The sequence below is a fragment of the Anomaloglossus baeobatrachus genome, chromosome 10, assembly GCF_048569485.1.
Source record: "Anomaloglossus baeobatrachus isolate aAnoBae1 chromosome 10, aAnoBae1.hap1, whole genome shotgun sequence".
Lineage (NCBI taxonomy): Eukaryota > Metazoa > Chordata > Amphibia > Anura > Aromobatidae > Anomaloglossus > Anomaloglossus baeobatrachus.
In genome coordinates, this window is record NC_134362.1 from 32,763,575 (window position 1) to 32,781,887 (window position 18,313).

At 46.3% G+C, this 18,313-nt stretch overlaps 1 protein-coding gene across 2 annotated transcripts in view; it reads right to left on the minus strand.

Annotated features, from left to right (window-relative positions):
• The window catches only part of PARVA (parvin alpha), a 76,281-nt gene that overhangs the window by 14,896 nt on the left and 43,072 nt on the right, over window positions 1-18,313 (minus strand). For both annotated transcript variants that reach the window (XM_075326677.1, XM_075326678.1), the window contains exons 3-6: window positions 14,726-14,796; window positions 12,085-12,187; window positions 647-787; window positions 15-130 (exon numbers count right to left, since the gene is read on the minus strand). In XM_075326677.1, the coding sequence (XP_075182792.1) occupies window positions 15-130; window positions 647-787; window positions 12,085-12,187; window positions 14,726-14,796 (431 nt within the window). The remainder of the gene's footprint in view (window positions 1-14; window positions 131-646; window positions 788-12,084; window positions 12,188-14,725; window positions 14,797-18,313) is intronic.

Consider the following 18,313-nt stretch of genomic DNA (forward strand, 5'->3'; position numbering starts at 1 on the left):
CAAATTTTGCCTACCTGTACAACCACCACTTGTATCGACACATGATCAGGAAGCCTGATAGGGGCCCGGAAATACTGAGATAAGGCAACCAAAAGGTGGAGGATGGCCACTACGGATTTGGCATGAACAGCTGCAATATAAGAGATTACATAAAGCTGAGAATATTATGGTTATTGTGTTTAGATGTGATATGGCTAAAATACATAGGTATCTATCCTTAAATCTTGGTACAAGTACAAAACATTCGCAACAATAGAAAAACATGGCTACATTTTTTTTCCCCAAAAAACACTGCCCCACCTGTTTTCAGGTTATGAGCGGTATTACAACTCAGCCCCATTCACCTCAATTAAGAAGACCTGCAATCCCATACAAAGCACGAGAGGGATGATGGTGTTCTTGGAAGAAAGCAGACATGTTTTTCTAATATTGGACAATCCTTTTTAACTCCATCAATCCCCAGATGTTGAAGCAGGTTGTAGTGACAACAAGACATTCTTTCCTGTCTACGGCTTTATAGGCCGGATCGATTCTGAGGATTTTAGGAGCAATGAAACATAACCTTAATGGAAACCACTCTGACAAGTGTTGGTGCAGGGTACAGGGGGGGGGTAAGTAGTTGCGAGGAGTTGTAGTGGGAACTCACAGTCTACATTCCACTTAATGTTTCTTGCAGGAAGTTTCAGGGTCTCATTGATCTTCTCCAAGACAGTTTGCAGTTTTTGCTTTTGGGCGATTTCGGACTGTGTGACCTCGGCCACGTTCAGCTTCTCCCCTTCCAGCTTTTCTAGATTGAAAGAGAGGAGCAGAGTAAAAAGCTATTGCAGACAGACTCTTCCATTGCAGTCATGGACATTACAGTTCAACCAGCAGCAGGGTCACTGCAGTCTATGATTAGCTGCAGCCTGTCACTGGATGTTTTTCTGCTCAAGACGCCTGACCGCTGCAGCCAGTCACAGAACATAGTGATCCTGCTACAGGCAGAATGGTGACATCTCCTCTGCCTATGTCAGTGCAGACCACCGAGTGGTCAACTCCATAATCAGGTGGGTGCCGGTAGAAGAGTATTACTTAAGTCTGTTACCTTTCATATGTTATAAATAGGTTTTTACAAACATTGACTGTCATGGCGGCGTCAGGATCTGTGGCGATTACAGATTCTGGCACTCTGCCTGTTAACTTCTCTGAAGTCTGTGATCAGTGCAGGCAGACTCAAGCGTCAACCCTCAGACTTAGGCAGGCTAGCAAGAGTTAAACGGTCTTTACACACTACGATATCATTGCCGATATCGCTAGCGTGCGTACCCGCTCCCATCTTTTGTGCGACACGGGCATATCGCTGCCCGTCGCGCTCAAAATCGCGCACCCCTGTCACATAGACTTACCTGCTCTGCGACGTCGCTCTGGCCAGCGATCCGCCTCCTTTCTAAGGGGGCGGGTCGTGCAGCGTCACAGCGACGTCACACGGCAGGCATCCAAGAGAAGCGGAGGGGCGGAGATGAGCGGGACGTAAACATGCTGCCCACCTTTTCTTCCGCATAGCCTGTGGACGCAGGTAAGGAGATGTTCCTCGCTCCTGCGGTGTCACACACAGCGATGTGTGCTGCCGCAGGAATGAGGAACAACATCGCAAATGAGCGTTAAACGATTTTTGGTTTTAGGACGACCTCTCCACGGCAAACGATTTTGGCTGCTTTTGCGATCGTTTCAGGTCGCACAAAAGTGTCACACGCTGCGATATCGTTAATGATGCCGGATGTACGTCACTAACGGCGTGACCCCGACGATAAAACATTAACGATATCATAGCGTGTAAAGCCCCCTTTAATCTCTGCTAGGCTGCTTGTTAGTCTCCTTTGATCACATGCTGTTGGGAAGCCAGTCACATTCACTCCCCTCTTGCTGGTTGAACACTTTCTTTAATGCCAGCTATAGCTTCTCTACACTAGTCAACTGCGGATTTAGATGGGTGCCGACAGGTGAGAATCACTTAGTCTGTTACCTTTTATATGTCACAAATAGATTTTTACAAAATTCGTCAACTGTCATGGCGGCGTCACGATCTGTGGCGACTACAGATTGTCACTCTGCTTGCTAACTTTTCTGATGTCTGTGATCAGTGCAGGCTAAAGGACGCTTTACACGCTGCGATATCGGTCCCGATATCGCTAGCGTAGGTACCCGCCCCCATCTGTTGTGAAACACGGGCAAAATCGCTGCCCGTGCCGCACAACATCACTCAGACTCGTCACACGTACTTACCTGCCCGGCGACGTCGCTGTGATCGGCAAACCGCCTTCCTTCTAAGGGGGGCGGTTCGTTTAGCGTCACAGCGACGTCACAGCTGCGTCACTGAACCGCCGCCCAATAGAAGCGGAGGGGCGGAGATGAGCGGGACGTCACATCCCGCCCACCTCCTTCCTTCCGCATTGCGGCCGGGAGGCAGGTAAGGAGAGCTTCCTCGTTCCTGCGGTGTCGCACGGAGCGATGTGTGCTGCCGCAAGAACGAGGAACAACTTCATTACTGCTGCAGTAACGATATTTGAGAATGGACCCCCATGTCACCGATGAGTGATTTTGCACGTTTTTGCGACGATGCAAAATCGCTCATAGGTGTCACACGCAGCGGCATCGCTAATGCGGCCGGATGTGCGTCACCAATTCCGTGACCCCAACGACTTCGCATTAGCGATGTCGTAGCGTGTAAAGCCCCCTTAAGTCGGGCATTGACCCACACACTTTGGCAGGATCTGCTGGGCTGCTTGTTAGTCTCCTTTGATCACATGTTGTAAGAGACAGTCACATTCACTCCCCTCCTATATGACTGGACACATTCTTTAATGCTAGCTATAGCTTCTCTATACTGGTCTGATGAGGTGTTGTGATCCAGACTTACTGGTGCTTGTAGTACTTTCTTGCTGTGTGCATTAGTGGTGTTAACCCTTGATATACTTTTGTTGCTGCCTTCATGCTCTTGCTTTTCTTCTTAGTCTCTTACTGTTTGCTCCAGTGAGTTTGCAGCGTGTCTGAGTTTTGCTTTTCCCCTATCTTTATCTGTGTTACGCCGAAGTCACACTTGTGAGTGCCTCACATGTATCTCGGGCGCGTTTTGCATCGCATCCCCTGGCATGGCCGCACTATCTCCTGACAGGAGTGGGTCAGCTGCATGTATCTCTATGCAGCTAAACCGCTCCTGTCCAGAGAGCAGCAGGCCGTGTCGGGTGATGTGATGCAAGACTCACGCGAGATACATGCAAGGCACTCGCAAGTGTGAGTCCAGCCTTACCATCACACTCCTAACCCTTCCTTCCCTGGGGGTGGGAGAGAACAGTTTAGTTCTTGTCAGGAGAATAGTAAGGCACGGGACTCTGGCATCTCCCCCATTGGGGGTAATCCGTTGGACAGGGAGGACCTAGGGTCCTCTAGTGTGTGGGACAGTATAGGAGCTCCATATTCCTTGCTATCCTACAGTCACATTGTGACATTATAGCTGCAAGTCTTTGGAAAAAAACTTTGCTTTGGCAGCCCTTTTAATATAGTGTACATACTGCAGTACCCAAGAAAAGCCGCTACTCTGGAGCTTTGCTGCAGCAGTGATAACCATTTCTTTTCCTTTGAACATTTTGCAACAAAAAAACAAACTTAACCGGCTGGACAAAATATGGTTTTATATTGTCATCCATAATAAAGTAACTATATATAAACATTTTTAAAAATCTATAAAAGAAAATAAGCCGGACTTAAAAGCTGAAGCGCTGTGCACACTGAAGAGCCGGTGTGTGGCTCAAGCACACGGAGATGAAAAGACACGAGTGGATGGATCAGACCTTGCCAGGAGCCGAGCCGCTGAAAGCTCAGATGCATCTTTCGGCCCCATCTACAGGCTGAGATATTGCATTGGAAATCAATGAGCCTCATATTAAAACACAGACAGGGTCGCTGGGTTGTAACATAAGCGTGGATGGAGCTTACATTTTTTACAGAGGAAATTATAGACTGAACATGAAGCCTGGAGCCCAGGAGACACATCTGTATGCCGGGTCACGGGAAGGTTACACAGATCATGTATGTCATTATAGTTTTTATTAAATAAAAAGCGGAAAAATGACACCAAGGAGGCGGTAATGAGTCTTATTTATATTGGATGGAATGTATACAGGACGAAAAACCGCTGACACAATACGATGCTACAATGTCTAATATATAATAATAATAATAATAATTTATTCATTTATATAGCGCTATTAATTCCACAGCACTTTACATACATCAGCAACACTGTCCCCATTGGGGCTCACAATCAAAGGTCCCTATCAGTATATTTTTGTTTTGTGGGATGAAACCGGAGACCCCGGAGGAAACCCACGCAAACACGGGGAGAACATACAAACTCCTTGCAGATGGTGTCCTTGGTGGGATTTGAACAGAGGACCCTAGCGCTGCAAGACTGCAGTGTTAACCACTGAGCCACCACAAGACTGCAGTGCTAACCACTGAGCCACCGTGCCGCCCGTATTTACACTGACATCAGATATAAAGACAACATGTATTTATGGTAACACCAAATGTATGAATAATGTATATACCGACACCTGGTATTCACGTTTATAAATATACTGTATTTATACAATTTTAGGAAACGGAACAGAGTTTTTGAAGTGCACAAAATACAAAAGTTTATTGAGACACAAGGTGAACATCCATAAAAACATATTAAAATACCAGGGCCGAGCCCCTCATGTATATCAATAGGGATTCATGATTGTAAAAAACTTTATACAGTGGAACCTTGGTTAACGAGAACAATCCGTTCTGGGAGTGTGCTTGTTAACCAAGTTACTCGTTCAGCAAAGCAAAATTTCCCATAGGAAATCATTGCAATGCAGACAATTCCTTCCACAACTTGTTAAATGTTCCATCCTGGTGCCCTATTGTGCCATTCAACACACACACAAACACACACACAAACACACACACAAACACACACACACACAAACACAGATTATGCTCACCTTACCTTCCGTTCCCTCGCCGGTCTCCTGGAACTTGCAGTTCGCTCGTACAAGACGTGTATCGGGTAATCAAGGCGACCGATGCCGGACCTTCCGCACTCAGCGCGCTGACGTCAAAGGCAGGAGCCGCTTGCCTCTGATTGGCCAGCGCGCTGCCTTTGAGTAGCGCCTGACAGGGGAAGTTCCTCCCTCGTCGCGATGGTTACCGGATACACATCCTGTGGAAGGTAGGACCTTCCCCTGTCAGCCGCTTCTCAAAGGCAGCACGCTAGCCAGAGGCAAGCGGCTCCTGCCTTTGACGTCAGCGCGCTGAGAGCTGAAGGTCCGGCATCGGTCGCCTTGGTTACCCGATACATGCAAGTTCCAGGAAGCCGGCAAGGGAACAGAAGGTAAAGTGAGCATAATATGTATGTGTGCGTTGTGCGTGCTTGTGTGGACTGCAAGAGCGGGTTAGAGCGTGGTGGATGTACAGAACCGGAAGTGTGTGCGGTGAGTATTTTGCTCGTACAGCAAGGCTTTCTCATAAACAGAGTTGCAAATTTACAGAAAGCTTTGCTCGTTAGGCGAAATACTCGCTAACTGGGTTACTCGTTGAGCGAGGTTCCACTGTAATGTATTTCACAAGTGAATAAGATGTCAGTATATAAAAAAAACCCCTTCATATTGGAGTATATCCATACTGGACACAGCAGCACAAAATCCCATATACAAAATTGCAGCATACAGAAAGTATCAAGATAAAATACAACCAACAGCGATGGTAAGGTTGGATATGGAAGCCGGTCATTGGAGTATACCTCAGAAAAACGCCCTACGTATGTTTCACCTGATGAAGAATTACACCAATATTTCGAAACGTACGTCGGGCGTTTTGCTGAGGTATACTCCAGTGACCGGCCTCCATATCCAACCTTACCATCGCTGTTGGTAGTATTTTATCTTGATACTTTCTGTATGCCATAATTTTGTATATGGGATTTTGTGATGCTGTGTGCAGTATGGATATACGTATGGAGTTTTTTTATATACTGACATCTTATTCACTTTGTAAAACTTTCTAATGTATTTCACATCATGAATCCCTATTGATATACATGAGGAGCTCAGCCCTGGTATTTTAATATGCTTTTATGGACGTTCACCTTGTGTCTCAAACTTTTGTATTTTTTGCACTTCAAAAACTATGTTCTTTTTCCTAAAATACTATGGTTTTGAGTTTGTGCCTTATGTGGGAATTCATCTATACCCACATTACCTATTGTATGGTGTTATGGAGCATTTTGTTTATATGTATTTATACAATGTATAAGGACAGTTCTATGTTACACCTAAAGGAGCTTTTCCGAATTCACATTCTACATCTATAGACATTGATATGGAGTCGGCGTCGGCCCCTCTGCAGATAGAACGGCTCCCGCTCTTCTGGGAAGGATTTCTACAAGATTTTGGAAGAGTTTTGGGAATTTTTGCTTCTTCATCCAGAAGGGAATTTGTGAGGTCAGACTTTGATGTTGGGGAGACGCCGGACTCAGAAACTCTTTTCTAGTTCGTCATAAAGGTGTTGGATGGGGTTGAGGTCCGGGTTCTGAGCCTTTTCCACCAAATATCCCCAATTGTGCCTTTATGGAACTTGCTTTGTGCCCTGGGGCTCAATCGCTGGGAACAAAAATAAGCTATCCCCAAACTGTTCCCACAAAGTTGGAAGCAGACAATTGTCCACAGCGATTAAGATTTAAGATTTTGCTTCTAATATCACATACGTGAAACGTGCGAAAGTAAAAAGCCAGCATAGGATTGGAGCTAAGGGTCTGAGGCTGACGTCTGAAAAACACCCAATAGCATTTTCCCTTCTCCATCAAACTGTACAGCGGGCACAATGCAGTCGGGGGGAAACCTTCTCCCAGAGTCACCAAATCCAGATTCCTCCAACAGACGTAGATTATACAGCACTGTGATCCATCACTGCACAGAACATGTCTCCTCCAGAGTCCAGTGGTGGCGGCTTTACACCACTGCATCCAACGCTCAGCATTATGCTTGTTGATGCACGGCTCGGCATTGTGCTTGGTGATGTACACTCAGCATTGTGCTTGGTGATGTATGGCTCAGCATTGTGCTTGGTGATGCACGGCTCGGCATTGTGCTTGGTGATGTATGGCTCAGCATTGTGCTTGTTGATGCACGGCTCAGCATTGTGCTTGGTGATGTATGGCTCAGCATTGTGCTTGGTGATGTACGGCTCGGCATTGTGCTTGGTGATGCACGGCACAGCATTGTTGTTGGGGATGCACGGCTCGGCATTGTTCTTGGGGATGCACAGCTTGGCATTGTTCTTGGGGATGCACAGCTCGGCATTGTTCTTGGGGATGCACAGCTCGGCATTGCGTTTGGTGATGTATGGCTCGGCATTGCGTTTGGTGATGTATGGCTCGGCATTGCGTTTGGTGATGTATGGCTCGGCATTGTGCTTGGTGATGTATGGCTCGGCATCGTGCTGTGGTGATGTACGGCTCAGCATTGTGCTGTGGTGATGTACGGCTGGATATTGTGCTTGGTGATGTACAGCTCAGCATTGTGCTTGGTGATGCACAGCTCGGCATTGTGCTTGGTGATATACGGCTCAGCATTGTGCTTGGTGATATACGGCTCAGCATTGTGCTTAGTGATGTACGGCTCGTCATTGTGCTTGGTGATGTATGGCTCGGCATTGTGCTTGGTGATGCACGGCACAGCATTGTTCTTGGGGATGCACGGCTCGGCATTGTTCTTGGGGATGCACAGCTTGGCATTGTTCTTGGGGATGCACAGCTCGGCATTGTTCTTGGGGATGCACAGCTCGGCATTGCGTTTGGTGATGTATGGCTCGGCATTGCGTTTGGTGATGTATGGCTCGGCATTGCGTTTGGTGATGTATGGCTCGGCATTGTGCTTGGTGATGTATGGCTCGGCATCGTGCTGTGGTGATGTACGGCTCAGCATTGTGCTGTGGTGATGTACGGCTGGATATTGTGCTTGGTGATGTACAGCTCAGCATTGTGCTTGGTGATGTACGGCTCAGCATTGTGCTTGGTGATGCACAGCTCGGCATTGTGCTTGGTGATGCACAGCTCGGCATTGTGCTTGGTGATATACGGCTCAGCATTGTGCTGGGTGATGTACGGCTCGGCATTGTGATTGGTGATGTATGGCTCGGCATTGTGATTGGTGATGTATGGCTCGGCATTGTGATTGGTGATGTACGGCTCAGCATTGGGCTTGGTGATGTACGGCTCAGCATTGGGCTTGGTGATGTATGGCTCAGCATTGTGCTTGGTGATGTACGGCTCGGCATCGTGCTTGGTGATGTACGGCTCGGCATCGTGCTGTGGTGATGTAAGGCTGCACATTGTGCTTGGTGATGTTCGGCTCGGCATTGTGCTTGGTGATTTGCGGCTCGGCATTGTGCTTGGTGGTGCACGGTTACAGCGGCTCGGCCATGAAGCTCCCGGCGGGCACTGTATTAATACCAGAGAAAATCTGGACTCTGCACTTATGGGGTCAGCAGAGCGGTGGTGACTTTTCTGCCCTCTGCTCCTCAGCACTCAGCCCACCGCTATGTAACGTTATGGGGTTTCCACTTCATGGATGAGCAGCTGCGATTCCTTCCACTTTTCAATAATATCACTCACAGGTGATGGGGAATATTCAGGAGAGAGAAATGTCAGGAATGGACAAGTTACACCAGTGGCTCCTATTACGGGACTGCACTGGTATCAGTGAGTTCTGCACCACCGGCCGCTCTGTCACATGGTAGTAAAGACAACGGCATGGCTGATTGTTATACACTTGCACCAATGGGACTAAATGAAAAAATCTGAAATCTAGGATTCAGACACATGTCCCAATACTGGTCCCCATATTATGTATTTATACAAACAGCAAAAATTGTATAATGTATTTAGTCTGACACCAGGTATAATACACTGCTCACAAAATGTTTGAGATATTTGGCTTTTGGGTGAAATGAATGGAAAACATAAAAAGTTCCCGCTACAATGATATTTTATCATGACAGTCAGGCATTTAAGTAGAAGCAGCAATTGTGATTTCCTCATCAAATAATTTATTCAGGAAAAAAAAAGCCAGCACCAGTGGTGGGTATACCACTCAAAAATGTCAATGTCGCAATAACTTGCCATTTGGCCTTGAGAATCAATTACAGCTGACAATGTCGCCTCCTGCTGGTCACAAGTGGAGTTACTGTCTGCAGAGGTTGAATCCCACCCTTCTTGAAGGGTGGCCCTAAGGTCATTGGAGGTTCTGGGGTACAGAGTTACAGCCTCTACACGGCAACTCAGCTGATCCCATGGGTTTTCTATGGGATTCAGGTCTGGAGAAAGTACAGCCTCACTATTTGAGGTCCTCAGTCTCCAGCAGCCGATCCCAAATGATGTGACCTTGAGGAGTTGGATCATTGCCGTCCATGAAGATGAAATTAGGCCGGTGCTGTTCATGCCGGGGCACAATGACTGGATTAATGAGGTTATTCCAGTAGTAGGGGCTGTCACTCTACCAGTCACAGAGTGTAGGGCCGTTCTGTGGTGACTAGACACACTGGTCCATACTGTAACACCACCACCAAAGGCTTGTCTGGTGGCAATAGTGGCTGCTACATAGCCCTCTCCCTTACGCCTCCAACATAATCGGTGGCAGCCATCATTTCTGCTCAGCGAGGCCCCCTGGTCCCTCGTCCAGCGTAGATGACGCCTGTACCTGGTGGTGTGGTCAGGTACGTAGATGACACCTGTACCTGGTGGTGTGGTCAGGTACGTAGATGACACCTGTACCTGGTGGTGGTGGTGGTGCTGTGGTCAGGTACGTAGATGACAACTGTGCCTGGTGGTGTGGTTAGGGACCTTTCAGGTTGTCTAACACGCAGACCATGCTGATGTAAACAGTTTCAAAATGGTCTGATCTGACACTTGGGGGGCCACTCACCTCCCTTAAATGTGCCTGGAGTTGTGTGGCATTCATCATCCGGTTCTGAAGTGCATTATTCACAATTAAGTGGTCATCAGTGTGGGATGTGGCCAAAGGACATCCACGTCTCTGCCTTTCCATGACTCTTCCAGTCTCTCTGTAGCTCTGTACAACCTGCTGATGACACTCTGTGACACTGTAAGCTAAGTGGCCACTTCTCTGCCTTTCTGTGACTTTTCCAGTCTTTCTATGTCTCTGTGCAACCTGCTGGCGACACTCTAAGCTCAGTGGCCACCTCCATCTGAGACCATCCTGCTGGAAGCCTCACAATGGTGCGGTGCTGCTGATCAATTGTTAGGCGTCTTCTCGGTCTCATGAGGTCAATATGTGAACAGCACAACGAGGAGGACGGTTTAACATCAATTCTAATTAAATCACAATATTTATTGGGTGATTCATGGATTAAACATCTGTTGTAATTTTGCCATTAAGTTCCTGGTTAGAAAACAGCAAGTTGTGCAAAAAGTCCTGAAACATTGAACAGTTGGACATGAGCATTAAAAAGGTCAAAGAAGGTCAGATTAAGTTCACCTGAAAAGGTCAGAGGGCATTTTAGGATCACCCTGAAATTTCACCCCAAAGCCAAATATCCCAAACTCTTTGTGAGAAGTGTAAATACTGTACTGACATCAGATATGTACATTATATTTATACTTGTATCCGATACAAAGTACAGACATTAGCTATGATGTATAATACAATGACCACAGATACAATGTATATTGTAAATATTCTAAACGGTTTTTACTCGGTGTACATTATACAATCTCTAATGCACTGAATATAATGTATTATACACCTGCACTAAGAGAGGACACAACATATGTATTTTCTGATGCAGATACAATGTATATCTAATATATAAAGCTGAGTGTATGTATGTATGTGTGTATGTCTGCTAAAGGAATTCGCACCGTCGCATTTACAATCACGAAATTTTGCACAGACGCCTCATGTGACTCAGGGAACGTCATAGACTATGTTTTGACAAGAGAATTTAACCCAGCGCTTTACAGTTACTCTCCAAAACACCTGTCTCCATTAAAGTCAATGGAGATAGGAGCTACAGCTTATTAATAGGAGCTGTGATTGGTTGCTATAGTAACAAAATAAATTGTTAGTATAAGAAGCTTATGTATGAGGCAATAAGATGTCGGTGGGGAGATGGATAGAGAGAGACAGAAAGAGAGACAGACATAGGCACAGACAGACTGACAGACAGGGAAAGAGACAGAGCGACAGACAGAGGAAGGCAGAGGGGGGGGAAGAGACAGAGGGGGGGGAAAGAGACAGAGGGGGGGGAAAGAGACAGAGGGGGGGGAAAGAGACAGAGGGGGGGGAAAGAGACAGAGGGGGGGGAAAGAGACAGAGGGGGGGGAAAGAGACAGAGGGGGGGGAAAGAGACAGAGGGGGGGGAAAGAGACAGAGGGGGGGGGGAAGAGACAGAGGGGGGGGGAAGAGACAGAGGGGGGAAAAGAGACAGAGGGGGGAAAAGAGACAGACACAGAGATAGAGAGACAGACAGACAGAGAGACTGATTCAGAGACAGAGAGATAGACACAAACAGACAGACAGGGAAAGAGACAGACACACAGAGAGCCACACACACACACACACACACACACACACACAGAGAGACAGACAGACAGACAGACTGGGAGAGAGTAAGACAGTTACTATCCCGGGCAACGAATGCCCGGGTACTACAGCTAGTATTATATACATGTCACCTAATGACAAGAACTCGTATATAAGACAGAAGCCGCTCATATAACCGTATCCTATGAAGGGCACCTGCAACGTGACTACATCCTTCATCTCTCCTCAGCCTATAATGTGATAATAAAACCTTTTTGTTCCTCTCCTGGAAGTTGTCTCCTGCGCAGTGTGACATCGTTTCTCCATTGTTCCAGATTAATGGCGTGATAACTTCTATATGACAATTCTGCCTACTATTGTGCCTGTGTAATATAAACCCCAGATGTTTTCACTCAGTCGTCCATGAACTCTTTACCTCCCCCATTTTTCTACTCTATTCAGTCTATTTTCTTACCAAAAAGTTTCTGCAGAACCTGCCCGTCGTAGAGATCCTCCGCAAGGTCCTTCACTATAATTCTCTCTCCCACCAGCACATCATTAATCCAGTCAATTAGAACCTGGGGAGACAGACAAAGTCACAAACATTAGCGGCCTCATATCAAGGAAACGTTTTATCCATTTCTGTGGGAGAAATCCTTTTTAGTGACAAAGCAAAGCATACACTTAACAAGATAATGCGAAAATTGCCGAGACGTCGCAGCGACAGTTTGTTTATTCCGCTGACCCCACGGGTGCAGGCGCATTGACCAATTTCTATTACACTTTCTAAACGAGTTACAAGGATATTAGTCAAATCACGGAAAGGAACAGATGAACACGTGCACTTAATGCATGCATAAAACAATTCCGCCGCATTGTATAGGATTTGTTTAACGCGCAGAGTGATACAAAGACTCTACGAGAATAATGCCGAGAAAACATTCCAGTTATTCACTTAAAAGCGCCATTGTCTGCGGCGACCATTGTACTGGAAGCACATTTAAAAGCTATAAAAGCTATTATGCAGACATCTAATATCACACATATGTAAAACGTGCAGAAGCAAAAGAGATGGCATAAAACAAACCCGAAATTATGGGAGGGCATGAAATTAGGCTAAACTGCCTAAATACAGTCCAACAATGGCGCAACCACAGCCGCCTACACCAGCAACTGACAATATGGCTGTCTACGGAGTCCCAGGAAAATGGTTAGAAGCACAAGGATATATGGCAGATAAACATGCTGCAAATTGTCCGGATTATAAATAATGAATAAAATATATAAACATTGTGTACTCATGAGTTCCGCACACTTTCTGCTTTCATTCTTTAACAGGCCCGTGTGCACAAAACGGCCGACATCCGGCATTTTGCACCTGCACCTTACTGTTCCCCTCCTCCACATGAGAAACTGCCGAAGCTATTATTTTATGAAGTTGATGGAACAAAGCATTTGTTCCTTGGGTTTGGAGTGCCGCTATCTTTTTTGGAAGTTTGTTACAATGTATCAATGTAGGTAAAATGGATCTGGAGGCTGATTAGCTGACAGAGGATTGTGTAGACTGGATAAAACGGAAAAATATAAATCCCTCAGTCTAAGGATGTTTGTTACAATATATCAATGCTGGTAAAATGTAATAAATCTGGAGGCTGATTAGCTGACAGAGCAGGGGTCGAGAACCTATGGCTCGCGAGCCAGGTGTGGCTCTTTTGATGGCTGCATCTGGAAAGCACACAAATCTTAAAACAAAAACAAACATTCTCCGGTTTGTAAGACGCACTTTTCTTCACCAAAACTGGGGGAAAAAAATGGGGGTGCGTTTTTCAAACCACATATGGTTTACTGGGGCGACAGTGGTGGTGCAGGGTCGGCGATGCTGCTGCTTGTGGGGTTTCGTGGCGGCGAGCCTCCAGTAGCAGTCAGACTGTGGAATGATTTGAATCTCCTGTAGTTGACGAGATCGACTTCAAGAATATGGCCACGGAGGCGGCGCATGCACAAATACGACTCCGAGGCCATTTTTTGAAGTCCATTGCATCGATCTGCGCATGCACCGTGGCCATTTTCTTGAAGTCGATCTCGTCAACTGCGGGAGATTCAAAGCAACACAACGGCAGATCAATGGCGCCCGCCGCCATGACACCCCACAAGCCCGCAGCAGTATCGCAAACCCTCCGACACTGACCCTCTTGCGACATGACACCCCCCTCCTCCGTGCCCGCAGCATCACCTACCCTACCCTCCTGGGACCTTCTGAGCCGCTCGACCACCGCCTCTCTCCACTGGTGAATATGGCTCTCATGGAATTACATTTTAAAATATGTGGCGTTCATGGCTCTCTCAGCCAAAAAGGTTCCCGACCCCTGTGCTAGAGGATTGTCTAGACTGGATAAAACTGAAAAACATAAATCTCTCGGTCTAAGGCTATGTGCACACGTTGAGTATTTGGTTACAGAAATTTCTGCATCTTTTGGAAGGGAAAACTGTTGAAATGCTGCAGATTATTTTCTGCACCAAATCTGCAGGGAGAAAAAAAAACAAAAAAAAAAAACTCATCAAGTGCACAAAACTTTAGGTTTGTAATCGACGTAAAAACTGCTCTAAAGAAAATGCGATATAATTGCACAGTGTGAACACAGCCTTAGGTGTTACTCGCACGTCTGTGTGGCACGTACATGTTGTATCCATTTTTTTTTTTTCACGGATACAACACTTACCCATTACAATCTATGATGATATTCCCATGTCCGTTTTTTTTTCCGGCAGCACAGATGACAAGGGATAAAACAAGTTAGGTTTTCGCGAAAAACACGTTTTGCACACGGATGGCATCTGTGTACTGTACATGTTTAACACTGAAAGGTAAAGGAGAAGCTTTGGAATTTATTTATTGATCCATCCATGAAAAACACTGATGGTAAAAACAGACACGGACCGTACGCTGATCCAAAACACTGACCATTTTTTCATGTATGTGAATGAGGCCTTAGGTAGCAAATGGGTGTTAGCAGCAGAGATCCTGAAAATACTAAGGAATTAAAACGCAAGGTGAATTACAAAGTCATGGGCCATTGATTATGGTGTAGGGACATAACAGAAGGCATAGGTTTTACCTTCATGAGCTCCTGTAGTCGGGGGTCACTTCTTGAGAAGGGGTCAATCATGGTCCTCAACTCATTCTCCTCTGTAGAATATAAATAAATAACAATAAAAAAATAATACATAATAATAAATCAATTATTGAGACATGCAGGACACACAGAAAAATCACCAAATCACAATTTGAAGCAACAACTCATGGATGATGAGAACAGAAGAAACAGAGTCTTTGATTTTGCTTATTAAAAAGAGCCCATACAAGCCAAGTTTAGAAATATTAAATATTTTATTAAAGTGCTGTTGGGTACAAAATTACATAAATATTTATCTGGACCAAGGGAAAGGTGCTGAAGGGGAAAGAACCCCACGTGTCCCGGAGAGTAATGAGGGATAATTATTCCTCAACTGTGATCTAAGATCGATTAACAGGTGGTTACCCAAGACCAAAAAGCAGGGCTGCATCACAACATAATAGGAGGAAATCCACATGAAGTGGAAAAAACATTCCAAAAACCATATAGTAAAAGGCAGCGCTACTCACCAGTTAAAGATCACTAAACACCGGGGTAAACACGGGGGGACCAGCGTCCCAACACGTGTTTCGCGTTTAGGTATGCTTCGTCGGGGGACGGATAAGAAAAGTGTGCATGTTCTGACCTTAAATAGGCACCCAAAATACCTCGAGACTACACCCTCTATGGACGCGTCATGGGAAGTACCGGAGACCGGAAGCCCGCCCGGATTCAGCGTCCACAGCGGAGACCGGACGGAAGAAAACTTCCTGTGACGTCACCAGTATTGTCCCGGCCCCGCTGTTAGGGACGCCACCGCAGCAATATCCGGGCAACAGGCACGCCCCACGACGCGTCACAGGGTACCGCCCCTCTCCTTCTCCCCCACCTCCTGAATCATGGAGAAATGCTGCTCGCTGCTAAGGTAAGGAGAATCCTCTCTGTGTGACGCGGCCAGGGATCACTCGCCCCATGATCAACACAGGAATCCCACCACGGTGATGTCAGGGCAACGGGCATGCCCCATGGCACCTCACAGCACACCTACCCCTCCTTCCTCAACAGGGGGCGACTGCTGCTTACCCAAGCATGCAGAAACACCGAAAAAATCATCCATTAGTTATCCCATGCCACAAGGGGATCGAAAGCAATGGAGGAAGAGCAAAAAAGATCAGAAAAGTACAGGGGAATCCACCATACCCCATCAAACCACTTATATAGGAGAGAGATAGGGAAGGAAACAAAATATCATACAAAATTCATTCCTAACACATGCAACAAATTTTGAAGTGAATGATATTTTAACAATAATACAGGAATTTGCCCCATAAGAGTCCGTATGGCCAGAGATATACAGGATAATGTTAGCACACCATATCTTCATTATCCATGAGGTGTACCGGACTCCAGCATATAGGTGATCATATTGTAATTCTTGATAGTTGCAATCCATCCGTTCTAGTGCATATATTTCAGCCCAGTTACGGGACAGGATGAAGGGAAGGAGGAGGGTAAACAAGATGAGGGAATGAGGGAAGGAGGAGGGAAGGGGGGGGGAAGGAAAGGGGGGGGGAGGAAAGGGGGGGAGGAGGAAAGGGGGGGGGGAGGAAAGGGGGGGGGGAGGAAAGGGGGGGGGGGGAGGAAAGGGGGGGGGAGGAAAGGGGGGGGGAGGAAAGGGGGGGGGAGGAAAGGGGGGGGGAGGAAAGGGGGGGGGAGGAAAGGGGGGGGGAGAAAGGGGGGGGAGGAAAGGGGGGGGAGGAAAGGGGGGGAGGAAAGGGGGGAGGAAGGGGAAGGGGGGCGGCCTCTCGAGGAAGATGGAATTAAGTGCCCAATCACTAAACAAAAATAAGAGCAAGAAAAGACACACACTGTTAAAATTGAGGACCATAAGGACTGCCCCAAAAAGAGGAACCGGACCACAGGAGCGATCAATAAAACTCAACAAGGGGTATATATATATCTCATAACAGACCAACCGGTCACACTGGGAAGGGGACAATATCAAGAATACCAATGAGACATCAGGTTACAGGAAAGGCGCAAAGGTGAGGCGCTCATTGAGGCCATATGGAGACATGGTTCCCAGAGTAAAAATCCAGCGGCCATCGACCTGTGCCAGTCGTTTTTTAATGTCTCCACCCCGAATACCCATGTGGACCTTGTCGATACCTCGAATCTTCAGAGTTTTTGGATCACAATTGTGAGCCACTCTGAAGTGTCGGGGTATCGCTTTCAAGGTGTCTGGATTTGTGACTTCCTTGGCTGCGAGGATGTCGTGCACATGTTCTCTTGTGCGTATTTTGAGCTCACGGGAAGTCAAACCGACGTATATCAGGCCGCAGCCACACATGGCATAATAAATTACGCCAGATGTGCTGCAGGAGATATACTCTCGGATCCGGAACTCTCTCTTCCCATCAGCTGTGGAGAAATGAGTGGCCCGAATGATGTTCAGACAACCCCGACAGCTACCACACGGGTAACAACCAACCCGTTGGGGACCACAGCCAAAAAGGGGGGGTACTGCAGCCACATAGTGGCTGTGTACTAAAGTGTCCCTAAGACTCCTACCCCTTTTGGCTGTCATAAGGGGATGTGCTGGAAGATATCCAGCCAGGGAGGATTCGGTCTGGAGGACCCCCCAGTGTTTACTCAGCACCCCTCTTATTTGGTCCCATTGGCGGCAATAGGTGGAGATAAACCTGGCCACAGGTTTAGAATTTGTTGCTGAAATGTTTTTCTCCACCAACAATTTATCTCGTTGAGAGAATCTCGCTCGCTGGTACCCCCGTTTTATAGATCTACCGCTGTAGCCCCTATTAGCGAATCTCTCCCTCATGTCCCGTGATTCAACTTCAAAAACCCGATCCGACGAGCACAGTCTGCGCAACCGCAAAAACTGGCCAGTCGGAATAGCGTTAATTGTGGACTGTGGATGTCCCGAGGTGGCATGAAGGAGAGCAGAGCATTCACCGCAGTGGACTTGCGGAAGATGTTAGTGGATACCATGCCGCTGTGTTCAATTGAAATCCGGATGTCCAGAAAATCGATGGCCCGTAGACCAATGTGGTGAGTCAAAAAGATGTTAAGATTGTTGGAGTTGAGGAATAATTATCCCTCATTACTCTCCGGGACACGTGGGGTTCTTTCCCCTTCAGCACCTTTCCCTTGGTCCAGATAAATATTTATGTAATTTTGTACCCAACAGCACTTTAATAAAATATTTAATATTTCTAAACTTGGCTTGTATGGGCTCTTTTTAAGAAGCAAAATCAAAGACTCTGTTTCTTCTGTTCTCATAATAATAATCAAACATAATAATTATACTATTATTTAAATTATTATTTTATTTTTTTGTATTAATAAAAATGTTCTTATTTTTTATTATAGTAATTAATATTAATAATAAAAGATTTACCGTATTTTTCGCTTTATAAGACGCACCCCCAAATTTGGTGAAGGAAAAGAGAATTTTTTTTTTAATGTTAAATGGGGTCCATCTTCTAATGCCAGTGTGAGTCTAACAAATCATATATAGTATATATCCTTCATAGCCCCCCCCATCCTAAAATTAGCCCTCCTTAATCTGGA